At 44.7% G+C, this 27,241-nt stretch overlaps 1 protein-coding gene across 1 annotated transcript in view; it reads right to left on the bottom strand.

Annotated features, from left to right (window-relative positions):
* Window positions 1-273: 273 nt before the first annotated feature.
* Window positions 274-27,241, bottom strand: part of CAMK1D (calcium/calmodulin dependent protein kinase ID) — a 234,724-nt gene continuing 207,756 nt past the window's right edge. Inside the window, exons 7-11 of the mRNA XM_075765542.1 lie at window positions 26,545-26,657; window positions 24,715-24,793; window positions 12,447-12,534; window positions 11,728-11,866; window positions 274-8,030 (exon numbers count right to left, since the gene is read on the bottom strand). Coding sequence (XP_075621657.1) covers window positions 7,909-8,030; window positions 11,728-11,866; window positions 12,447-12,534; window positions 24,715-24,793; window positions 26,545-26,657 — 541 coding nt within the window. The 3' untranslated portion in view covers window positions 274-7,908. The remainder of the gene's footprint in view (window positions 8,031-11,727; window positions 11,867-12,446; window positions 12,535-24,714; window positions 24,794-26,544; window positions 26,658-27,241) is intronic.

Below are 27,241 nucleotides of genomic sequence, written 5' to 3'. Positions count from 1 at the left end.
ATATTCTCAACCCCCAGGAGACAGCCATGTCTCTGTATGTTGACACTCAGCATCACTTTCAACAGCAGCTCTAGGAAACACCTGAAGGACAAATCATCCTGTTTATCCTTTTCCCTATGGAGTGAATTGGAGAGGAAAAGAAATCTCACCATCCTTTGGGACCTAAAGGGATATCGTTGCATAAAACACAGTGGAGCAGCTACAGAAATGATTCATTCCCTTTTTTGCACATGGATAGAGACTCATGCACTCAAAAACAGACTTCACATCAGGGTGATTTAATTGGATTTATTGGAGGAAAACAATTATTTGTCCCTTTAAATTGTCATTATGATAGAAATCTCGATATGTATACATGATTGTCAAGGCAGAGAACCACTTGCGACGTAGCCCCATTAACAATTTGCAGTATTGCAAACTCATTATGCAGATAAAACTTTTGCGATGCCTTAATACATGCATGGAGTAAATACACATTCCCCCTTCTTTTTGGACGTGGATGCTGTTATGAACTTGTATCAATCACAAGACCTGCAATATTAGGCACAATGACATTCCTTGATTAAGATTTAAGCCTTTGTAGAAAACATGCTTGTATTTTCATTAAAAGTCAACCAAGAGATGTTTTGCAGTTTGGGGATATTTGGGGAGTCACTACTCTGGGCAGACTAGGCTTTTTTTCATTGTTTGCTGACCCAAGTCAAATATCTGTCTAAAAAAAGCCCAAACTGACCAAAATGCTGTTTCTCAACTAGAGGCCAATGTACAACAGGACGCTGACATTGCATTGACCAGAAACATGAGTCACACCGTATCTCCCACTGAGCTACAACCTTCCATGCTCTCCACTTTGGGGGTCATGCTACAGCTTGATCTAGTAAGACGTAGCATGTGTGATGCCATGCTGGGCTCAGGATGCAGATGAGAGATGGAACAGCTCAGTGCTACCCTGAGCACCCCCCCTAGGAGCTCCCACCCACCAGGAACCACAGCGCATGTCCACCTCCTCATGGAAATTTGCACCACATGCTGCCTCAGCAATCTGAACTCAGGCTGATTTACAACCATTATTAATGATGATTTTTCATGCTGCCATGTAGTGCTTCAGCAATGGCACAGCATCCTGGCTGAGCACCAGCCTTGAAGGTGGGCTCAAGACTTCTTTGTGCTTTCAGCCACCACGGAGCAGTCCCTTGCATTATTTCCAAGGGCTGATACTTGCTCCCTACACCACGGGCATGGTGCTTTCTCTCCAGCCCTGCTGCTTGGCATGCCCTTGCCAGGAACCCAGAGCAATATCCCAGCCCTTTCAGATGGCTCTGCTTTGAGTATTGGGAACTTGAGCATCTTCCACAGTAACACAGCAGCCACTCAGGGGCTGGGACCAATGCCCTGCTGATGCCCACAAGAGAATTGGGCTGGACGTACTACAAGTACCACGTGGCCATCCTGTACCCTGCCTTAGAAAGACCAACACAAATGAAAATGGGTCAATGATTAAGGGAAGAGAAGGCAAGGGCATGATTTCCATGTGGAAGAAGGAAAAGTCCCATATCAAACTCTTCCATGGTGGTACTACATGGAGGATTAAATGTTAGTATTTAGGTGGTGATGCTATGGAAAGGATGGGATAATTAGCTCAGCTCTCTGCCCTATTTTGTGCAGGCAAATAATCACAGCATCTTGGTCCCCAAAATACAGTTCATTCTGCAACAGGTGAGAAAGAAATATCTTGTAGGAAGAGAAAAATACTAAGAATTGAGTGAACCAGTCTAAGATTTGACTAAGAAAAATGAACCAAAAGAAAAAAAGAAAAAACAAAGAGACACACCAACATGCGTCTTGCTAGTCCTGAGCATTAGCAACCCAGGGAAGGAATTTTTGATGCAGATCAAATTTTTAAGCATTGTATTCAAAAATGGACCCTCCTCTCCCCGACCCCCTGTTTGTAGACATGTGTAGGTGACTGCTGCATAGTTTTAAGCTGTTCTGGATGGTGACTCTTCCTGTACATGCTGCAGAGCATTCAACAGAGAGACAAAATACGTTACCAGGCTTTGCAGTATCTTGTTTACAAAACATCAGCTTTAGCATTTACTCAAACTTAATGGTGGATTTCGAGTTACAGATACATTGAGTCATTTAAAAGCAAAATGTAGAAGTAAATCCCTCGAAGAAAAGGTTGGGTTGAATGTGCATAAAGAAAAGGCTTGGGAAATATAGAAACAGTGAACAGCAGTTTAATACATGCAGTGCAGTATCATGCATTTATTGGACATTTGATGTCATCATTAGTTCAGCAGTGTTTTTTCACAATGCTTGCGAACGTACATGCCCTGATTCCACTCTGGAGCATGGAAAAAATGTAAGAGCCGCTCTTCTGACCTTATCATTTATGAAGAGGAGAAAAAAAAGTAGCTACTTGAACAGCACAGTGGCACAGTTCATGGTGGGGAAGGGGTCTGAAAACCAGGATCTGGGATAAAGAGCCTTTATCCTCTGTTACAAACGCTATTTACACAGCTTTGGCCCAACCGTGCGCAGTCGGACCAAAAAACCTGAACCAACTCCTGATCTCCCACGGGTGAGATCTGTGATCCCTGGGGTCACAACACGCACACACACACGCACACACAAGTGTGTCATGGAGACCGGACCACCCCGGCAGAAAGGATGGGAAGAAGGACTCAGCTGCGGGGATGCAGGGAGAAACGAAAGGGATTGTGTAAAACTTGCTGCTGGGCAAGAAATTTGGAATTTACCAGGGGAAACTCTGTTTGTGCAACGTTTGTGAGCAGGTTGCCATTCCCTCACTCAGCCATTGCTCACAGTGATTTGCCAACTAATCCTCCACGTTTGGCTTTTATGCTGTTTTCCTTGGATACTGTAGTCTCCGGGTGTGTTTCTGCTTTTTGCTTGAATGAGTGTAATCCTTAACATTAAGTTTCTGGTGCAAATAAACATGATAATGAAGGCAAAACTCCCTTCCCATGAATAATTTCTGGGATGCATTCAGGCCCCAATTCAGACGGATAAATACGCATGGGAGCAAGAACACAAGTAATTCCATTAATTGGGAAATTCCATATACTGAAAGGATGATAATTCTGTACCTCAGGGCTCAGTCTCGAAACTGTTATTTTGCCAGTAGGTGAATTGCCTGACTGTTTGGAAAGGGCAAAAGCAACAGGCTACAGTCTGCATGAACTTGTTGACAATATCAGTCTGGTGGGTTTGTGCAGCTCTGGTCTGGAGCTGTTATCACAGGAGGAAATTATAGCACAGGTTTCCCTATATCCGATCTAGTTAATGCCAAGTTAATGTCAAAGGACAATATTCTCCCTGCTCACCAATGGGAGAATAAAAAAAAATAGGGTCACAGTTAAGGAAGGGGTAGCCTTGGGGCCAGCTGCCACTGCATTTCTTGGGCACCCTGGAGGTCCATGTTCTGGTTTGCAAAGGGCTTGGGGAGAAAAGCCAGAGGTCAGGAGCTGTGTTGGCTCCTGAGGCTGGGAAAAGTTTTTGACAAACCCCTAAGTCCCTCAGGGCTGGGCAGGAGCCCAGAAGAAGGACATCTGGTTACAGAAAAAATATTGTCAATAGCCATGGAGGTATGCAGGACCCGTGCACAATGGAAAGCCCCATGTAATGCCCACTGCTGAACTACATGGAGATGTCTACCGATGGGCTGGCACCCCTTTTTGTGGTTTGATTCATATCAGGAATGAACCTCTATCGTTGCTTGGTTTTATTTCAGCACCACAAACATAACAGACGCACAAGGCATAGGTAAAATCCTACTTCTTTTTTTTTTTTTCTTTTTTTTTCTGCACCCACTACTCTAATGGCACCTGTACAATAGCAACCAGGACAGAAGAGACATCACCAGCAGAGTAACACAGTCTCAGGAAAACATCACTGCTAGGTTTTCCCCATACTCCTACTTCCCCACTAGCCATGCCGCAGGGCCAATCTCCACTTTGTGCTGCAGAAGGGGTGATCCAGCAGAAAGTTAGGATGCACTGGGAATGAAGTCACATGCAAAATCAGCAGCGGAAGCCCCTGCCACTGCAATACTGACTTTCAGCTCGCAGAGTTCACGGGCAGCCTGTCCTCACAACTTCTTCTGCAGGCTAAGGGGCCAGCTGGAGGTTTTCTGGATTTTTTTTGTTTTGTTTTCCCAGCAAGAGCACTGCTGTTGGCATCAGAGATGGCCTCTGTGACTCTGGAGGTAAAAATCAACAATCAAAGCTGCAAGCAAAGAAAAAGAAGGCGAAGGAGCTGAGGAAAACAAGTTACAAAGGAAAAACACATCGGTGCCAGTAAAGTAAAGCAGAAAAGGGTAACAGACAGGTGAGTCCAGGCTGAAGTCCTCAGGTAAGGAGCAAATCACACATTGTTTAGTAGGACAGTCCGTTGGGAAAGAGCCCAGAGAGATTTTTCTACCTGCTCCTTCATGGCAAGGCCAGCTGGAGATTTGTTTTGAATCTTCTACTTTGGGGTTATTAGCCCTTTCCCCACATGCGCACATTATTTACTCCTGGTTTTTTATTCATTTGTGAGAGTGGCTGAGCAGAGGTGGATTGGGGCAGGGGAAGGACACGCAACGGCACAGGAGCATCGCCAGCAAGTGATGCTGGAGTGTTTGCCACCCCAGGCTGTGCTGCCGAGGGGCAAACAGCTCCAGCCCCCTCCATATATCTGGCCTGGGTGCTGCTAAGTCATCCCAGTTAAGCAGATTTATCCAGATTCAAACGGAAGTTTTAATCAAGAGATACTTCAGGACTCAGTGACAAGAGAGATCTCTAAGCATGTGGTGAACCCCTGTCAGGTCTCCAACTGTGTTTCACTGGTACAAAAGAAGAGCTTCCCACCACCTAGAATTGCAGCAGAAAGAAACAATTTTGCTTTTAAGTGCTTCTGTTTCTTGTCTTAAGTTCCCAGCAGTTGATAGCAAGCCAAAGAGAATGACGATAAATTACATAACTATGGCAGAATATTACTTGCAGGAAGGAAAACAAATCACCCTAATTCCAAGTGTGGAAGGAAAGAATACCCCTCCCCACAAAAAACACAGAAAGCATCCAGCAAGGAGGGGCAGCCAGCGTATGGGACCCCCCTCCATCTGCAGGACAGCATGTCTGCCTTTGCTCCTGTGACTGCTCTTTGTTTTGCAGATGGAAATCCATTTGCTTTTCTTTTTTCTGCAAGATACTTTTGGACGCTGTATTTTGATTAGTGGCCTCGGGAACTACATCAGGTTCAAACCAGACCTCAGGTTTCTGAAGAGGGAATGCTTGAGCCCTAACCTTTAAAACCACTCTGCAAAGACAAAATATTCCCTAACCAAATCCTGCTTTTGGTGGCATGTGTGTAAATGTGGGGAATTCCACTGATGCCAAACTGGGAGACTGCCTATTTACATCCCTGCAACTGGAGCAGAATACAGTCAGCTGGGCTTATGAAATCATGGGGGGGGGGTTCAAAATAACTTGAATTTCTTGGGATAGGAGTCTCTCCTAAACTAAACCTTCCTTCTGAGGCTGGCAAAATAAAGTGGCCTTAGAATGAGTTTAAATTGTATTATACTCATTTTCAGATACCATCGCAGCAAGACATAAAGACCTCCGATGGTAAATGCCAATAAAGCTCTTCCTAGTCTTTGTCAGTGGGGCAGAAGTATATGGTGGCAACGGCCAGCGGATGGAGACAGGAGTGTGACTTGCAGCAAGGAGATCCTCTGCCCTTTGGTGTTCCCAAATCTCGTCCTCACCAGGGAAATTGTATGGAGTTTTGCTACCAAACCCCAAGAGACTAATATCTGGCAATGAGAAGTTGAAGCTGAAGCCTTTCTGTGTGAGCATCCGTGCCAGCTGCAACATGGTGGGGGCACCAGGGGATCCCAGAGCCTCACTCAGATGTGCCACAGCCCTTGGAAAATGGGGAGCAGCTTAATACCGAGGAAACTAGAGATCTATTGGGTGCAACAGCTTTAAGTGCCACCAAAGGAGTGGCTATTTCGAACAGAGTCAGCGCTCAGTGTCACCTGCTTTTCCAGCTTTTAGCACTCAAAGTACCATGGATGAAATCATGGCTCTGCCGGTCGAAGCCAACTTCCAGGTGAAGCAGGATTTTGAAGCCTCAATGAAAAATACATATCTTATGGCTTTTCCCAGCACCGTCACTATTACCTGATACATTCAGCCACATCTGTGACCAGCTTTCACAATTTCTTGTGCAGGATAAAGGAGGCGAGTGTGGCAATAGAGTACGCTGTGGAGAATGGTGTGTGCCTCTGTTTGGGCATGGACCTGTCTGGGGTGCGAGAGGCTCACAGTGGCTGGGGAAGGGTGCCTGCCTCTGCTGCCCACCTCCCTTCTCCCCTCCTGGAAGGAAAATCACCCCAGGCATATCCGGGCAGATTTGTTCTCCTCTCTATTTCAAGCTGCTTTGATGCACAGCTGCACAACAGTCATGGTGATTGTTCCTAAACGATGCACCAGCAAATGGAGCCTGGGAAGTGCATGTATTTAGTAATAGCAAAATTGGGGAAATTGAGTTTGCTTTTGTATATGAGCGTCTGGGGAGGAGGGGGAGGCAGTGCCACCACTGCCCCTGCCTGTGCCCGTGCCTTTCGGCGAGGCCCTGCTTTCCCAGCTCAGTGTTCCTCACCAGCCCTTGGCCAGAGCTAAGCATGATTGAGCAACGCTACACCACATCCTGCACTTTGCACCCAAGAACCTGCCAGTGCGTCACAGAAGGGTGCAAGCATCACTCCTCTCCCAAGGGGTGAAACCCAGGCACGCAGAGATTAAAGTCCAAACTTTTCTATTTGGTTTCCGATACTCATTTTTGGCCACTCTGGAAGGTGCTGAGCATCGGCAACACCAAGCAAAGCCCCCAGGAGCTGCGGGTGCTCAGTACCTCTGGCATGGAGCCCTCGGGCTGGATGCACCCTGTGCCAGAGGCCAGGCTGGGAGGAGGCTGGTGAATTAAATGTCTTGCTCGAAGGCAGCACAGCGAGTCAGTGGCAGAGGACAACTACGATTCCCAGCACTGAATCTTCCTTTTCTTTTGCTCTGCCGACTCGAAGGAATTAAGAGCTGCAGGATGAGCCCATGCTCTGTCATTTCGTTTGCTCAGCTCTGGTTGACTCCTGACCGGCACTGCGTACCTGCCTCTCCTCTGAAACAAGGGTGCTGCAAATACCCAGGACAACAGAAATGAGGCCAAGGATGAGCTGACTGCCAGCTGGTGGCAATTTAATTCTTGCCATGGCTTTCAAGGAGGAGGAGGGGAGGGAAAGCAGCAGTTTCTTCATCTGAGCAGTAACAGCTCTGCTAAAGCCAGACAGACTTGCAGTCCAATTTGAGGAGCGAGAAATGGCATGCCATTGAAACCCTCCCATGTTGCAAAGTTAACGTCAATTCCTACCTACAGAAATAGCCTATCCCCAAGCAAACTGGAAGGAGGGACATTGCTGGAAGTGCTTTTTAAAAGAAAAAAAATATGCTCAGAAAAGTATCTCTATTTAAATAATCCAGTTGAGATGTTCGTAGTTAATGGAAAAAAAATACAACATATACTGTTACCTACACTGAGAAAAGAGTAAATCACTGGGGAAAAGAATGAGTGTTCATTAGTTAGAACATTGCTAGACTCACATATATATATATATATTTATATATATGTATATATATGTACAGCACCAGAGACTGTTAGATCCGTTCCCCCTGGAGTCATTGCAGTTTGTGATAAATGAAACATTTCAGAATTGCAGTATAAAATATGGCCATAAAAAATCTTCTTTCTTCTAGTCCTTCACTGAGCGTGCTGCACCGCAGGGTGGGATCGCGCAGAGGAACCCTGCCAGCCCAGCTGCCTGCCCACTCCTCGCCGCCCCGGCTCTCACTTGCTCCCTGTGTGCACTGTGGTCACTGTGGTGGGTCTGGGTCTCCGGTCCCCTCCTACCGCAGAAACGCCTGAAGAAGCAGATGAAACAAAACTACAGAGAGTGGATGGAGACATACCTAAAAGGAAAGCCAGAAACAGAGTTAGAAATGTTGTTTTTGGAGGTGGGAATGTGGGCAAAGCTGAGTTTCTTTTGTGGCACGCTACAGAGCAGAGGGGACCACAGCTGGAGACAGGGCTCCTGCTCTTCCTGCAGTGATGGGTTGGCTGGGTACCTCCACGGGGCATCTTCTGCCCTCCTGGTCCATGGCCATTTGCCTGCTGCCACCACCGGCAGTTGCATGCGCATGTTGCAATGAATAAATGTCCAACTTTGGTATACGTTCAACCAATTCCACATTTCTGGGGCTGAAGACAAAGAGTTCTGAGATTCATAAATCCCTCCAGCATTGTACTTGCTCAGAATAATTTTCCTCGTGGGCATGTTAAAAATGATTAAACTTCTCATCATGGCCACGAACAGACTGTGCACCTGGACTAAAAAAATTTCCCCAGGCATCCTGCAAAGCTGCTGATAAAAAAGTACAGTGGGTCAAACTTGTTGGTCAGTTCCAGTAAACCTTCAGGGAATGTAATTTTGTGTGACTTGGACATAATTCTAGCAACAGCTTATGTCACTCCAGGTTTTGCTGGTATGTCTCCAGGATTTCCAGCTAAGAGACGTAGGTTGATGTAGGTTGAGTATCTGGACTCAAAATTTACCCAGGCAGTTCCTTTTGAACTAATCAAAGACTTCTGACAGATATTTTTAATGAAAAAGGGTGTTTTAGCTAAATTAAAATGTTTATAGAAAGTGTCCACTTCCAGTCAACCCTCCACCACAGCTTTAAAAACCAAAACCCTCCAAAGCATAACCCCTGAAAACCCAAAGTAGGCTGGGTTTTAAATGATGGATTCAAGATTTTGCTATTCCAGCGCAATGTCAGCATTTTCTACGGAAAGTATTAATGAAGAGAAATAAAATATATCCTTGCCAGAGCTTTCCGCAGATGAACTACCCCTCTCCCAGTGGCTGTTGAGACCCCACAGGGGAGATCCTTAGATTTTGCCGGCATGTGCAGCTGTCCATGCAGTTTGGCAGCCTTGTAGGCACTGATGTGCAAAGGCAGCTCTGGCGCGAGAAAAGCTGCTGAAAGGGGACCTGGCACGGTCACCTCATTCTGACAAAATGTGAACTCAGAAATACAGTTCATCTTTCCAGCCTGGTGAATAAAGGATGGATGAAACCTATATTAATATATCCTTGGACTGGAGTTTGATATAGCCCCTTGACTACTAGGACTTTTTTGATGCTTGTTATGACTTTTACCTACTTTTCCATGCTTCAAGGTGGCATTTCAACCTCAGGGATAACTACGCTGTACCTACACTTGGCTGCATCCTGTTTCCCAGCAGTATTGACACTTGACAACTTGGCTTCACATAGCAATTTATCTATTACCTTAAAAATACAGAGATCTAGGTGCTGTAATTAATCTAGGCAGTCTAATCATGTCTAAACAGAATAAACCAGGCATGGACTTGAGAAATCCCGACTGATTCACTTAGACTTTCCTGACAGGTAGCATAATCCAGGCTAATGCATCATCTCTGCTCTGCCCTAATACAGAGAACAGAATTAGGATGCAGCCTGACATAACCTACTCTCAGGCGAAGGCTGTATTTAATTGTCTTCAATGATGTGAAATTGCTGCATTTGAAACTATTTGGAGAGCTCATTAAATGTCTATTAATAGCATTAGGCAGTATTATATTTTGTAATGGTGGCACAGCTGTTTCATGTAACTTGCTGCACGGGATCTTTCTTGTGCAAGAAATCTGTCCCCAGAGAAAACCACTGAGAAAGAAAGAGGCAGGAGAGAGACCTCAGGGGTTTCCTTTTTTCCCAACAGGAGGTATTTGGTAGAATGCATTTGATATGCCAGCTCCCTCTTACAGTTACTCCTTGTATTTGCTGCTGGCTCTCCTCACTGGTTCTCTGGGACTCCAGCATCTCCTAACTCTTTAATTCATTTCTTTGAGGAAAAGAAGCTCTTCTGTATTGTCTGGCAAGCTGGACTTAACCTGGGATGCTTGGAAATCTTTTGATACTTTTCTGCCTCATATTTCTGACATGAAAAAACCCCACCTATCTTAACACATCTGGTTTTATCCTTCATACCCTGGCTGACTTCTCCATCACTGCAAAATATGGTCAGATTCTGCACAGGGACCTGCTGGATTCTGTAGTGGTTAAACAGACGTTGTTCTCTTCCCATCCTTCTTGTTCACAGATGTTTTTCCATTACTATTCAGACTACTCAATGCTACTAATTAACACCATTTGAGATTAATCAAATGGATGGATGGAGATTAATCACCCACCAGTTTAATATCAAAGTATGCCATCAGACCTAACTGGGGTCCAGCTCAGCCATAATGCAGCAGAAACCAAAATAAAGGCACATTTCTCTCCTGTAAGGGGGTTTCTACATTGCTGCATGGCCAGCACATGGTTGGAAGCGCCTTGCTGCTGGTCAGTGCTGCATCACTCTTTTGCAGGTGCCAGATGTGTGCCAGGAGCACAGTGATGAATTTTCGGCAGCAGCTGTAGGATTTGGCACTGGGCACTGCAAACTGGGCGCTGGGCATGAATCCCCATCTGGCCTGGGATGCAGAGGGAAGGGGCTCTCCTCTGGCTCAGCAACAGGACAGGCTGGGAAAAACATCTCAGGCAGCATCAGAAGGCAGATCACTCCCTGTGCCCATGACAGCAAGAGGAACCACAACTCGCAGATAGTGGCACCATCCAAAATCCATCCTGAATAGTAGGTGGTTTTCATTCCAGAATAATGTGGGGTATTGTTTAGAAACAGCCACTTCAGTCCCCAGTCAAGCAAGCACTGACTTGCTGTACAATAAACTACTAGCATCCCTTTTTGATGTCACACCTTAAAATAATCTCCTCTAACTGTAAAGTCCACATGCCTCCATTTTGTGATATAAAAAATCTCTACAGATGGACAGAAGGGAATAAAAGAAATGCTCAGAAGCCAGAGATTAAATAGACTTCATTGCAGAGGAAGCATTTCTGTCTTCCAAATGATCCCTTCGCTGCCATAGCTCCTTCCCTGGCGTTCAGAAAAAATATATATCCCAAGCATCTGACTCCGTCGGGCAGCTTGCAAATCTCAGTTATAGCATATAACAAACAAGGCAGCAGGCCAAGTCCCACTGTGGTGTACAGAGCCCGAGTTCTGCTCAGACAAATGAGCCTCTTCGTACAGGAGCTTAATTTCGCCCAGGGAGAGGGAAGCTGGGTCAGACTGGCAGGATCAGTCTCCCCCATGGAAAATGGAAATGGAAAGTAAGCCAATTTTTACAGAAAAATGTCTTATCATAATACTGGAAACTCAAATGTAAACATTTTGAGTAAACTTTTTCAGTTTTCAACCAAATACAAAACTTTTTGCTGTGGAGGTCTGGGTCTTTTTCCCAAGCGAAAGCCCTTTTTCTTCACAAGAAACAGTGTTTTTCTCCCAAAAAATGCACTGAGCTGAAAACTCATATTTTAGCGCATAAACTTTTCCAATTGAATTGTTAGGTTTTTGGCCAGCTAAAAATAAAGGCCTCGGTCCCTTTTCAGTCCTTATTTTAAACACCTGCGTGCAGAAAGCCGACCCTAATGGCAGGGAAGACTGCAGCCTGGGGGTCAAGGAGAAGATGGGGATCCCGTGAATTTGCTTGGCTGCGATGGCCGAGATGTCAGCTACTCACAATCTTTCCGTGTGGCTGCGTCAGGAAGCGGCGCAGTGAGGCTGAGGGTGTTCGACACGCTGGCACTCGCGCTGTCCAGGCTGCTGCCGAGGTGTAACCGTCTCATGTGTCGCACGACTGCCGTGGCATTAAACGCTTGCTGGAGAAAAAAAAAAAAAAAAAACAAGAAAGAAAAAAAAAAAGGAGGTGAAAGTGTTACTTCTGCTCCTCTCCTGGCTGTTCAGAGCTGTCAGAAGTGAATGAGTCCATCATCTTTCAAATTTTTCCCAATTTCTAGTTTCTAAGCTAGAAACAGCAATATCAAACCATACACATTTCTGCTCTGGTCCTGCTCCCCGTCGTTCCTTCTAGCACTCCGTTGGGATGCGGCAGCCTACAAGGAAAGTCATATTTGACGCATCCGTCCCTGCACCAACACACAGGGTGTTTGCATTGCTTCATGCCCCCCTGTGATGCTGACCCCAACTCCACATATAACCATGGGTGCTTTAGCTACGAGCAGCCCCAGCCCCATCTCTCACACTCACTGTGTTTACATACTTGGTTAGTAGCATCCTCTACAAAAGGCCCTGCAGGGCCGTGTAACCCAAGTCCGGACCAACTTTTTTGACCAAAATTTTGAGCCAGAAAATCACTAACACACTGAAAGCGTGGCTATATGGCTACTGCATTAACAGAGTCTCGTGTCTAAGTGTCATCCCTGAGGATGGGTCACTTACTCTCCATTTGCTTTTTGCAAAGTTCTTCCGAATCTGAGCGCTGACTGACTCGTGGATGTTTTTGTTGAGCGCTGTATCACCAGCGATCCTGAAACAAACAGACAAGACAAGTTTTAGGAGATCTTTTGCTCTCCTTGAATATTCTTTCTTCTTCTCCTGGCTGGTCCAAGGTGTGATTGTTCTGCAGTGATGATGATTTCATTCACGTGAGGGCTCAAACTTCCCACCATTGTCTCTGCTGGCAGCAGTGGTGGAAAATCTGGGGCAATAAAAGCAAGTGTAGATAAGGCTTGTAGGTCTGGCAGCTACAAAGAGGTACGACCTTATTTTGTTGGTGCGCGGCTGCTTTCTATCACCATTACAGCCCTAGATGAAAACATTCTACCTTTTTTTCTCCTTACATCTAAAGATTTAACATCAGCAGGCTGAGACTACTTTAGCCTCAGCCATGCAGCAGCTTCCAGAGCCACTCCAACCTGTCTGATTTCTGTTTGTACTGGAGATTTTCCTGCCACCCTGCAACATATATAGCCATTCATCACGATTAATGTAGATTTACAGTAAAGCAGATACATGGACACTCACAGGCTGCACAAATAAGTTGAACAACACTTAACCTAAAAACTTAACTGATCTTGCACAGTTTCTTGAACAGATGAAGATACATTCAAATTTCCACTAAACACAATTATTTCAAGGGAATTTTATTGATTCTTTTAATTCCTCAAGGCATGAGATCTCTTGGAAGAGTAGGCACCATAGTGATGTTGGGCCATGTGCTGGGGTGATTAGTGCTATCTAACATAGGTGAAGCCAGGAAGCAACGATTGCCTCCTGTGTTGTATGTGATGTTTTCAGAAACTAGTTTTTCAGCCACAGTGTAGAAACCCAATGCTCATTACCAATAAAAATTGGAACAAATTGAAGAATCCATCAGGCCCAGAGCGTCCCTGTCTGGGGGCCTCCAATAAAATAATCAGAGGATCTGAGGGACTCGGCAGTCATTTAGCCCTTCCCCCCACCCCAGCTCTGTCAAAATAATTTTGACAGATATTTGGCTAACCGGTCCTTAAAGATCTCCAAAAGATGGAGACTCCTCAGGCAACCTATACCAGTGCCCCACTGTCTCCCAGAAGACATGGAAAATAGTTTATTCCCTTTGTCTTTGAAGCATCCTTTCACATATTTGAAGACTGTTATCATGTCTTCTCTCCGTCTTCTCTTCTCTAGACTAAACAAACTGATTCTTTCACTGTTTCTTCATAACTCATATTTTCTAATCCTCTGACCTAGTGAGCTTCTCTGGACTTTCTCCAATGAATCCACATCTTCCTTACAGGGCGGTACCTGAAGTGTTCACTGTTTTCCAACTAAGGCAGCAGAATGGCAGCATTGCTTTGTGTTTCTTAAAAAATGAAACTCTGCTTACATACTCCAGCCTGCTGTTTCTCTTTATGTGTGCCATGAATTGGAGACATTCCTTTCATTTTGCCCAGGTTGTTCCAGGCTGTAAACCTGTTCTTCGAAGGACATGCAGCTTTTTCTACCTTTGTGTCAGTGGCACATCTAAGAAGTGCTCTCTGGGGCCAGTCTCCTCCAAACTGCTCCCCTCCTTCCTGCTGGCAACACTCACCCAAGATGTGAGAGAAATTAGATGCACTACTTACTCTTGGGAGTAAGGTGAGAGACTAAACCCCAAAATGTGGGCCCTCTCCAGAAGGAAATGGGAGACCTGGTTACCCGGGATATGGAGAAGGCTGAGGTACTCAATGACTTTTTTGCCTCAGTCTTCACTGGCAAGTGCCCCAGCCACACTGCCCAAGGTGAAGGCAGGGACTGGGAGAATGAAGAACTGCCCAGTGTAGGAGAAGATCGGGTTCGAGACTGTCTGAGGAACCTGAAGGTGCACAAGTCTATGGGACCTAATGCGATGCATACACAGGTCCTGAGGGAACTGGTGGATGAAGTTGCTAAGCCACTATCCATCATATTTGAGAAGTTGTGGCAGTCCAGTGAAGTTCCCACTGACTGGAAAAGGGGAAACATAACCCCCATTTTTAAAAAAAGGAAAAAGGAATACCCAGGGAACTGCAGGCCGGTCAGTCTCACCTCTGTGCCTGGCAAGATTATGGAGCAGATCCTCCTGGAAACTATGCTCAGGCACATGGAAAATAAGGAGGTGACTGGTGACAGCCAACATGGCTTCACTAAGGGCAAATTGTGCCTGACAATTTGGTGGCCTTCTACAATGGGATTACAGCATTGGTAGATAAAGGAAGTGCAATAGATGTCATCTACCTGGACTTGTGCAAGGCATTGGACACTGTCCTGCACATCCTTGTCTCTAAATTGGAGAGACATGGATTTGATGGATGGACCACTCGGTGGACAAGGAATTAGCTGGATGGTCGCACTCCAGAGCTGTGGTCAATGACTCAATGTCCAAGTGGAGACCAGTGATTAGTGGTGTTCCTCAGGAGTCGGTACTGGGACCGGCGCCATTTAACATCTTTGTCAGCGACATGGACAGTGGGATTGAGTGCACCCTCAGCGAGTTTACAGATGACACCAAGCTGTGTGGTGCAGTCGACACACTGGAGAGAAGGGATGCCATCCAGAGGGACATTGACAGGCTGGAGAGGTGGACCCGTGCGAACTGCATGAAGTTCAACAAGGCCAAGTGCAAGGCCCTGCATGTGGGTCGGGGCAATCCCAAGCACAACTACAGGGTGGGCGGAGAATGGATTGTGAGCAGCCCTGAGGAGAAGGACTTCAGGGTACTGGTGGACAATAAGCTCACCATGACCTGGCAATGTGCACTTGCAGCCCAGAAAGCCAACCATATCATGGGCTGCATCACAAGAAGTATGACCAGTAGATCAATGGAGGTAATTCTTCCCCTCTACTCTGCTCTTGTGAGACCCTGCCTGGAGTACTGCATCCAGCTCTGGGGTCCCCAACATAAGAAGGACATGGAGCTGTTGGAGAGAGTCCAGAGGAGGCCACAAAGATGATCAGAGGGCTGGAGCACCTCTCCTATGAGGACAGGCTGAGAGAGTTGGGATTGTTCAGCGTGGAGAAGAGAAGGCTCTGGGGAGACTTTAGAGCACCTTCCAGTACCTAAAGGGGCCTACAGGAAAGCTGGAGAGGGACTGTTTACAAGGGCATGGAGTGATAGGACAAGGGGGGGATGGCCTTAAGCTGAAGGAGGGGAGATTTAGATTAGATGTTAGGAAGAAATTCTTCCCTGTGAGGGTGGTGAGGCACTGGCACAGGCTGCCCAGAGAAGCTGTGGATGCCCCCTTCCTGGAAGTGTTCAAGGCCAGGTTCGATGGAGCTTTGGGCAACCTGATATAGTGGAGGGTGTTCCTCCCCATGGTAGGGGGGTTGGAACTAGATGATCTTTGAGGTCCCTTCCAACCCAGGCCATTCTATGATTCTGTCTCCCAAGAGTAGAGAGGCACCAATCCCATCCTGTTGCAACTGAACTAATCAGTTATGGAAGAGTACTGGAGCCAGCAGGATTGTGGGCAGGAAGGAACAGGGTTCCCACTCAGAGTAGCCTATCTCCAACTGGGAAGGGCACATGCCTGACTGCCACTGCCACGTAACCTCTAACTCAAGGAAACAGAAGAACTGGTACCATGAGCAAAGCATGGTTCCCAAAGGGTGCCTGACATCCTCTCTTGGGTCCCTATACCGTTTATGGAGAAGGGGAAGTGTGTGACTGAGAACTGAAGGATCTTCAGACCTTCCTCTGAAGAGGATTCCTTCTGATTACCTCTCCCACTGACAGGGATTTTGTCTGGATTTCCCACTGGGCCCAAGAGGTTAAAAGTTTGGTGAGGCAGCATCTAGGTTAAACACCATATTCACTGTTCAAAATACTGCCAGGTCCAGCATAGACCCTGATGGATCCCATGCAGTATATGCTCCCAGATGGTTGCAGAACCCACCTGACCTTGCACCCACCATACAGTGCATTTTCTTATTTCTCTAGCATGAAATCATCATGTGAAGTAGCTCCTACAGGTTTACCACACCCACACCTACATGACCCAAATGACATGACACCTCCCTAACTGCCTCCATGTCACTTCTATGAAGATATGACCCAGCAGATTGAGAAGACTGTAGTTGTATTGCCTGCCCTGCACAGCTCATTAGCTTAGGTGCACAAGTGTGTGCAGTTTGCACACACTCCTTACACCCACTCAGCCTTTTGGTGCAGACAGGTCTTATAGTCACTCCAAAATGTCACGAGTACTCTGCTCTGTCCAAGGACATCTCCTCGGTGAGGGTAGGTGTCCTCAACACGAGCCAGCTGGTAGCACTAACCATCATACTACAAATTTGCAGAAAAAAACTAAGCCAAACACTTAATATGTGGACAGCTACAAACCAAAGCGTCTGCTCGGTAACTGATCAAAAAGACCGAGCTGCAAAGAGAAGATTTACTTAGATTTGCAAAGAACATTTTTTCCTCCAAAGTTAAGGAAGCATTTTGCTTTATGAACAAGTTTGTTAACAAGCTGTGTAAGCACAGATCGTGTTTCCCCCTTGTCAAATTTTATTTTGGAAACACAGGCATACCAAGTTCTTGGGGTACGATACCCTTGCCAGCTCTGCCAGAAGGTCTTTCCTGCCAGCCTCCACAAGGACTTGCAAATGCATATTTGCTATATGAAACTTTTCCTCAGGCATGTGGCTCAAATACAGGCTATATATTTTTTTGAGTTTAGGGATCATTTTCTGAAATGGCAATGGTTGCAATAAGAAACTGCTGGTTCCAATATATCACAAACTGTCTTCTACCACCATTAATTTATGTTCATTATGCAATTCTGGTAATTCTGGAAAAATAGTCTCAGTATTTGGTGTTTCCAAAATAGGGATAATAGTAGTTATTTACTTTGCAAGGGGATGAACCCTGTGAATCCCTCAAACACTACAGCGATGGGGACCATCCTACATCTAAGGTCTCTTCAGCATTAGCACCTTGCAGATGCTAGTTTATAATCAGAGGAAAATAATAGCAGTGCTGGGGCTAATTTAGCGCAGCAGGATCTGTTCAAACACGTGCTGCTATGCCGAACGTTATGGCCCCAAATGCAGCCCTGGCTGCCAAAGCTGGGTGTGGGATCATTCTCCAAGATGCCTCTGAAGAACTATCCTGTTAACAGTGCAACGCTGCAACATGAGGACTCTGCTTTTATACTGTATTTTGCACTTGGAAGATCCTCAAAGTTTTATAAAATACTCATGGCGTTATAGTGTTTATAGTATAGTTTTACTTCTAGGAAAACAATAGGAATGTTAACATCCATTTGCTGTTGGTGTTTTGCTGGAGATGTGGTGGTTTAAGGACATAGGCAAGAGAGGTGGAGGTGAGCAGGCAGAAGTCGTATCTTCTGTCAGAGTTTGAAAAATGAGATAAGCTTTTGGGCACACAAACTCACCCTGAGATGAGTATCATGAGCATCATCACTCCTGTACTGAAGGTATTTAATCACAAACTTTAGTATCCATGCTAAGAAGATAATGCATTAAATTTAATAGAGATACTGGTTTTAGAGCATGTTATAATCACCCTTCCGCATTTACCTAAACCTCCAAGTCCTCAGGCTGTAAACCATCTTGCTTTTCCTTTTAGGACAAAAATATCTTAGCATCTTTCTTTCTTCCTCCCTCTCTCCCCTGCAGAACATACCCTTCTCCTACAGGAATCAGCTCCATTTTCCCTGGGAAACAGCCATTTTCTGTTTCAGAGATGATCAAACTGACCCATATCTAATCAAACCCTGAGCAATAATTTTTGGCTGTGCATTTAACTTTGAAGTTAACTGTGTCAGCACTGAAGATTTTTTTACCAACTACATCAGTTGGCCCAGCAGAAGATATTACTTCTACCTACCACACAGGTATACAAAAAGAAAATTAAACAAATGAGAATAACACATGATCTGTTATCATGCTGAGCATCACCCAGAACCAAGCAAGGACCGATTAGCCTAACCGAAACCTGGATTTTCTCTCAGGGTCTCAGTTTTGCAGCACCTGAAAGCAACGACATACTGACAATGGTTTGGGGAACTTCGTGTTGAAGATGGTCTTACATCCAGTTGTAAACATATAAGTGTCTCAACACACAGAATTAAATACCAAGGGCCACAATCTGATGCCTCTCCATCACAAATACTTCCACTGAAGATAAGAAGGATATTTCTCATGAATAATCATAACAAATCTGGCCCTGTACATGAGAGGAATCTAATCTAATGATCAAATATTATTTCAGAGTATCTAATTAATTTTAGCTCTCTATCTGGGTTCAAAGCTATCACAGCAATTTGTCTGGCCATAGCACTTCTAAGCTTTGAGAGGAACCTCCAACAAAGACAAACCCAGTAAATTTCCTTTTGGACAGTTCTTTGTTAGCACACTGTGAACATATGTCCCTCGCATCCTCCCTGCCCACGATGGCAGGCAGAGTCTTTCATCTACCGTTATTTTCTGAACCTTCATACTGAAGGCAGCCAACTCAAATGCTGTGCTGGCCAAACGGTGCTTGGAAATACCTTGAGTATGATGACAGGAAACATGGAGTTAGCTGTAATGGATAATGCTCAAGGATCATAACTCTTCTATACATACACACACACACGCATGCATGCATATAAATATACACACGCACATACTCTATCAGTGATTCTCCAAAATAAATAGAGTGCAGGGATGAACTCGATAAGAGTTTGATTTAATGTTGTAAACATCAGCAGTTCCCTTCAGGGAGCCTTTTTCACACTTCAAGCAACATTGTCTGAGAACTGAGCTCTTTGTAAACCATGTCCTTTCCCTGGGTGGAAATTATTATCTGGCTCGTGCTCTCTGGCACATAATAAACACTCAGGGTCACGGTTACAATTTGCAGAGGCTCAATCCTTGCCAAAGCTTTGTGATTCTTTGGTGTAGGCGGGGATGGACGTTGGCACGTCCCAAGTATCTGGGCTCCCTCTGCACGAGCAGTGGGGAAAGCCAAGGGCCACACTCGCACCCAGGCACACAGGTGTTTAATTTTGGTGCCACAACCTCCTTCTCCCCTATACACTCTATACAGGGAGGTGATACATATATTTAATTTAGATGTCCCAAGTTGCCTTCGATGTCATAGTGGCTTCAGCACACAGCTCTAAATCCCATTTAAGGTCACTTGGGAGATACATGACAGAGTAAATAAATTCACAGCATGCCTTCCAATTCCTGTACTACCTTCCTAACTGTTGGACCTTCTTCTCTCCCTCTGAGGACCGTTTTCTTTCGCTCTGACCCGAGCCTGGAGGATGAATTTGGGGCTGCAGGACCCAGCTTGACCTGACAGGGAGCACAGTGTGATTCTGTTTCTGGAAAAAATTGGTCCTTGGGTTTCTGCTGCTCCCCCTCAATCACTGCAGCCTGAGCGACTGCCCTGAACAGGATGTGGGTTCTGACATGGCAATATATTTAATAAACTTAATTGCTGTCATTAATATGAGCTAGGGAAACATTAAAATGTATCAAGCTGCAGCAAAATTACCCCACTCTTTTGTTACCTTCATTTTCCATGTCCTTTTCGAAAAGTCACAGTGGAACAACTAAGCAGAACATTGCAGCTTTGCAACACACCGTAAACAGTGCAAACCTCAGTGAAAGATACGCTATAAAATAAATAACTTTTCCAATGGAAAGCATAAGTCACCTGTATATTAAACTGGAGAAATCTGTATAAATGGGCAGATTGTACAGGCTGGGGTGTAATCATTATACCAACAAGTCTTACATATTGTACTGTTTCAGCTACCATACTTCACTGCAATTATTAACCTCCTTTTCTGCCAACTCCGAGTTTAACATACTGTCCTCCTGCCAAGGCCATTTGATTATAAATAGCAAAACATCACGTAAATGCAGGCATGTGGGGAGCAGATACAGCACAGAAAAGTGGGCCACTGGGAAGAAGTATTTACTTTTTTTAGGGTCTGATCCTGTACAAACATTTAGTCATGTGAATAGCTGGCTGCTCTTGAGCAGTTTCCCGAAATTCAGAGAGATTATTAACCTTAAAAGCACAAACGTAATATCTTGCAAGATCCAGTTCTTGCAAGCCTTGTTTAGAAGTTTTTAATAAAAGCATGGTAATTAAAATAAGAGGTATATTTTGGAATCAGTTTGTTCTTCACAAATGTTATATATTGAAACAACAAAATCTCAGGGCCAGGTAGCCATCTCATGCACAGTTAACTATTTTTATCACAATCAGATTATAGTGTATATGTTAAGTATTCATGATTTGATAGATTTCTCCTAACTTGTGGCTGATCCCAATGATCTGATACTGCAGGAAAAGATTTCACAGAAGGAAGAAAAAGGCAAAGCTGGAAAATGTCACTACATGGAGCCACCTCATCATATATACTAATTCTCTACCATTTACACAGCACCAGTGACTTGGGTAGATGTTCTGTGTTCACCTGTGGAGACAAGGAGCCAAACCATGACTCTCACCAAAGTCATTGGCAGAACTCCCACTAACCTCAGTGTAATCAGGATTTCACTTCATGGGAACTATAGGGTTCAAAGATGCTTTTCCAATTATGTTGCTCTACAGAACCAATCCTGAAGACAAAAAAATACCTTTTATGGGATGCCATTAAGACCTACTTGAAGTGTAAGCACTCTGCAAGAGCGTATCATTTATGGGACCACTTGAAGTCTGCGAAGACAACACTATGTAGACACTATGGAAGGTGATGATGCTAATGGGGATGTATGCTGAAAAATACATGCTCCTGTGAAAAGGTAGTATGGGATGCTCCCATTATAAAAGGCATGGTACCCTCTCTCTGTTGGCTGAACACTTGCATCCTTATCTCCAACTGCTGCAACACTGAATGCAATCACGAGAGAGAGGAACTGAAGCCTGAACATGTTGGAAACTTAAATATGCCCAGTCTGAGAGAAGGACACAGCTGACCATTGGGAGGAAACACAGAGCTTTCCTCCTTCTTCACTGAAAAGGCCTTCCCCTCCTTCAAAGGGGAGGGGAGGATACCATTGCTACAGATATAACGGCTAAAATGAGAAAAGAAACAGTAAAATCCCATTATTTCCTGGCATAAGCAATCTGGGTGGAAACTGCCTCTTGAGCAATGGCTTGGCAAAAAGAGATCTAGCACTAACTCTGAAATAACAGATAATATCCAGGTGAGTGGTCTTGATTATCCAAAAAGGTATTTCAGTAGCATTTATCACTACAGGATCCAAACCCTCGAAAAAATCACTGCACCACTCTCCAGAGAGGCATGTAACTGCAACATTTATGTTACAGGAAGCTTTTCAGAGCAAGGAGGAATGAGATAGCGAGTTTTTCTCAAGAGCTCACTGGGCAGGACAGAGACAGTTCTGGAGCCATATCTTCGGAAACCTCCATGCTTTGCTTTGACTGTATTACTGTCCTGCTCTTTAATCCACTGGTACATATTGTCTCTCTGTTGAGGGGAGGTGGATTTGGGATGTGGGGTAGAAACATGGTGAATATTTTAACCCTCCCTACTTTGGTGCCTTCTGCATGTCTGACATCTTGAAGGCCGACTCCGAGTCATGCTTTACATGGTTGGGAGCTAGCCCTGCAAATGAACCGTTGCCTTGCAAAGTCAGCCTGGCAGAAGATCCCCCACCACAGAAATGGGGGAAAACTTTTTTTGGGGGTTGTTTTTAAATCGAACATTGGATTCTGTAGAAAATATCAAAAAGTATGGAGCCGCCTGTGAGTTTCCATTGGACCCTGGCCATGACATGCAAAAGAAAAAAAAGAAAAAAAAAAAAAAAAAAGAAGGAATGAAAACACTTTATATCATTTTGTTCCTTTAGGAGGGCCCAGAAGCTGTGTGTGTTACAAGTGCCACGTTTCTTTGTTGCACTCCAGCAACCAACGCGGATGTAGCGGGCCAAGAGCTGGATGCTTATGTTTTGTGTATCTTGGATGTAAGGCTTTGGAAAATCTGCCTCTCAGTTATACAAATGGTCACCTCATTCTCTGCTGGGAGTTGCATTCCCATTGTTTATTCTGTATTTCTAATATTGACTTTTGTAACTTGTTTAATTTCCTGAGGCTCAGGTCAGTATCATTTAGAAATGGTTTGAGGTTTGTTTCTTTCAGCTCACAAAAGCTGGATTTAATTTCCCAAAGTTCCTTTTCATCACACAGACAATGCAGTTATTGATGGGACATTGGAAAAGGGGCAGGTCCAGGTCTTGACTTCTCCTCATCTCCATTTGTACTGATGCCAGCCACTGATGCAGCTAAAAAACATCTGTAAAATGTTTCTCGTTGTCATTGGCATGGAGGATGAAAAGCAAGAACTCTGCTTTTCTCAAGATTTACATTGTCTGCTGCATCCCAAACCTTTCCTAAAACTTTTTTGTTGTAAAGGCTGAGCCTCAATCTTATCTTCAGCCTAATTCATAATCACAGTGACTGACAAAATGCAGTCAGACATCGGTACATCATTCCCACTGTGAAGAAATCAGTGCTATTTCACTGTATTTCGACCACTTTTGTAGTCATAACTTACTGAACGCCTTCATGAGTGCCAAATTGTCAATTAATGATGGGATAATTCATCAGCCTGTGTATTGGTAAAACTTTACCAGCAAGTAAGCCAGAATGGTAAAAATCTTTGAAAGGATTTACTTTCCATCTTCCCAGGACTGAAAGCAGCAATGACATGAGACAAACCAGTGAGTGTCAGAGAGAGGAGCATAAACCCCTTGAAGCCAAACTGAAGTATTTGTTCTAGAGCTACAGCCATTAAGTTTTACTCTGCTTTGAAATGTAACATAATTTTAAGCTGTGCACCAAGTTCTGTCCATTCAGAGCTAGAAAGGTCACGGAGTGTGTCCAAAACCCACATCTGCTGAGGAAGCAGAGGTGACCAGAGCCCCGCTGATAAAGGTCCTCAGCCTCAGAGGGATGCAGACTCCATCCTCTGACTGATTGTCTCCAACTCCCCGCAGAAAGCAGTGCTACCTTAAAAATCACTGACGACTTCCCTGCCACTGCTCTTCTTACCATGTGTTTTATACTCAACTACACTACTCGAGGCTGATCCCTGGGCTCAAACTGCATCACCAGGATGCTTTTACGATGCATTGAGCTAGTTATGACATTGGCCTAGTTGCTTTTTTCAGGGGCTATGGAAGCTCAGGCAAAACTTCTGTTCCCCTGTAAATGCACAGTTTAATGGTCTTATCCAGCCAGTGATCCAGAAAGGAAATTTTATTTGTGTAATTATGATAGTATAAAAACACAGTCTAGTGCATACCAGGGGTAAAAGTATCATGCCATTGACGTCTTTCTGTTGCAGCTATTATAACAACAAAAATAATATCTTGCTTCATGTATAATGATCCCTGCCCTAAAAGACTTACATCCAGAGCCCATTTGCGGGTGCAGCTGGTAGTGTGGGGTGATGATGCTCAGTCACTGAGGATTGGTCAAAAGTACATGAGCCACTCTTGTTTCAGCTACATAATCCTTGGGTAATGTTGGTGAAGTCATCCATGTTCAAAGGTATAATCTAATTTAAAGTACTTAACAGAGGTCTAAATTATTAATACAGTGAGATCAAGTACTTTTCTGTAGGCACTGCAGAGAGATAGCATTGCTATCACCAATTCAGACCCAACTGATCCCTCTCTAGGGCTTCCTATCTCTTCCATTCAACAAGAGAAGGCAAACAGCATGTGAAACCAGGTCTTCACTACAAGTAGGAGCTGGACTGTGAAGCACAGATGAGGACTTCCTACTTCATGGCATGCTCTTGAGTGCTCTGATATTACTTTGGCAAGGACCTCATGAGCAAGTTGATAGCCAGTTTTCTGCACACCTGCAGAATTTGACCTTTTGCCCCAAAATACGATTTCTGGGTTCAATCATTTTGGCATATCCCACTGCTGCACTACGTACATAATTCAGCATTTCACCAAATCCTTATACAGATAGTGAAGAGGTTCATGCATGAGATTAAAGTCCATCATGGTTTTCCACGAAAATCTGGAGGACAAAGGCAGAGGTTGTAAGAATAAGAGCAGAGAGTTATTTTGTAGAGATTAGTATAGTATACTGTCCCTATAGTATAGGTGACAGAAAAACCACTTCCACAATGTGGAAGAGCATGTAGAATGATGCTCTCTGTCCTGAGAGTTCCACACAGCAGTGACTGTTGCTTACCAAGGGTGCCGCGCTGCTTGCTCACAGGTGTATCTTTTATTAGGGTCCTTCTCCATCAAATTCCGAATGAAGTCTTTAGCTGTAAGAAAAAAAAAAAAAAAGAGACAATAATTTAAAGCAATAGGATTGGTGCCCAGTTCTGCTGCAGGATGATCAGCCAACAGCGCTGACCAGGCTACCAAGTGCCGTCTGGCCGTAGCACCAGAAATTGCCGTGGATCATTTGTCATTTATTAGTTTAGATATGACCTAAGTGACTTAGGACCAAATCCAAGCTATTTAGTATGGCAGATAAAAGCTGAAGGCATCTGATCCTGCAGGTATATTTAGGAGTGGGATGGATAATTCAGAGTCAGCAGAGAACAAGCCTGCCAGCTCCTGGCTTCCTGGTCACCTACGTGCACCCGACCATCTTAGTGGTCTGAAAATGACCACATCTGCTGGAGATACTGGTAAAGTGAGTGGGGAAGGCAAGGCGGAGGTCAGATGCCACAGTGAGAGGAGTTTCTCTTTGCTGGCTCCAAGCAATTGCACACACGGGCAGCTGTGAGGACATGTTGTGTATTTAAAAACAAGTTACCAAGGAAAATGGACTCCCTTGGGCATGAGGCAGTGTGTTTTTAATCAATACTAGAATGGAAGGAAGGGAGGTCACAGCATGGCGTGCATCCAGCAGTTTCAGAAGAGAGTAGTTGAAGGAGCCATAGCAAAGCCAAATATGGCAGGAAAATCTTTGATTTAGGTGATGTACTTCCTCCCCCTCCCGCAAAATTCAGAGGGGTCTGTCAGGAGACCTTCGTATTTTCTCAGAAAACTCTTACAGGCTTAAAAAAACTTCTCATCACATATATTTTTAAGCAATCCATCACAATGATATCTGGACCACAGATGTAAGCAGCATGAAATGTTGCTCTATGCAGAGATAACATGATATATAATCATCTTTAAAATAAAACACTTCTTTTTATATCTCCCCTGCCTTAATCAGTGGTACCAATCAATAAAAAAAAAAGGGGATATTTCTAGGGATATTTTTGTCTGATAAAATATTCCTAGAATTCATTTCTTCTCCTTCCTGAAGTGGCAGACATTCCCCTAGGCTGGACATCGAGCTTGCGTGTCAGTAGCACACGCAGGGTGCAATGCTGAACTGCCTGTCACCTATGGACACTGATGCTGGCAGACCACACACCGTGCTGGCTCCAGAAGCCTTTAGGCACGTTTGCCTGTAACAAGGCAGTATATCTGCCTCTCTGTCAGATTGACTAAAGTTATGGACTAAATGGCCTTTGCACTGGGTGGGGAACTGGGCAAGCATCCGGGCAGCTATCTGGAGCTGACCACGCAAACAGTACTCCCAGTTTCTGAATCTGCTGAACTGCCTCATTTGGAAGCCATTAATTTCTTGGGTAATTTGCTGTATACACTGCAGACTCGCTTCGGACCTGCAGTGCAGTTTCAGTAACAGAGCCAAACTAGTTTGCCATCTTATTACTAATGATACATAAACCACATGCATTTTATTTGCATATGATGGAGAAATTAAACTGCTTTGTCTTCTTGGGACAGTCTTCTGCTATCTTCACTTTCTGTTCCAGCTAGGTTTTAGTGCTTTGTGTGTAACTGGACAAAATGGTACTTGATTTGCTCTCCTGCAGAAACAAACTCCTGTAACTATTTGCACTGAAAGAAATACACATTCCCAATGGTTTTCAGTTACAAGGAGCTCTGCACGTGACGGAGAGTGCATTCTCATCCCCAGAGGAGACCATCTGCAACGGGCAGGCAGGCATGCATGGTTGTTGCAATTAAATGAGCAGTAGCTTCTTACCAGACTCAGAGATGTCATCCCAATATGGAGAGTCAAACTCATACTCTGCCTTAAGGATCTGCTCGAAGAGTTTGGAGTCGTTTTCATCATAGAAAGGGGGATACCCACAGAGCCTAATGGAGAACAAGAAAAGACACACGTGACCCTTGGACTCATTTCTTCCAAGAAGGTGAGAAAGGGAGGGAGAAGAAGGAAAACCTCTTGTTTAAGACTTGTCCTATAAAGTTTTCTAGCAGGCAAGCACTACTGCGAGAGGAGTTTTTTCAGGGACATGTTAGCCCACTTCTGAAGATTGGCACCGTTCTGGACAAAGAGGAATTCTGCATGGAAACCCAGTGCAGTTGATCCTACACTGACTCACACAGATATCCCAGCCTTCCTCTGCATGCTTTTGGACGTTTAGCCAGAGGAATATTTTTATTACACAGCCATGAGCTCTTCCATCCTATCCTATACATGTGGTAAAGTGGGCTACACTCTACATCCACAGAGCACCAGTCCCCCTCATCCCTCAGCACAGCCATTGCCCATCCAAGAGTCTTCTCCATATTGGCTTCATTGCTGTTGTTGTCCTTCTGGGTCGTTCCCACCCAACACCTTACACAAGCCACTTACACAAGCTTTAGTCTCTCCCAGGCAACGGAGAGACAGTGCAGTGGCTCTGCAGACATACGGGCACAGCCCAGCCCTGGGAACT

Source organism: Balearica regulorum, chromosome 1 (assembly GCF_011004875.1).
Source record: "Balearica regulorum gibbericeps isolate bBalReg1 chromosome 1, bBalReg1.pri, whole genome shotgun sequence".
Lineage (NCBI taxonomy): Eukaryota > Metazoa > Chordata > Aves > Gruiformes > Gruidae > Balearica > Balearica regulorum.
The sequence above is the reverse complement of the archived record's forward strand: the minus strand, read 5'-3'. Positions and strand labels throughout refer to the sequence as shown.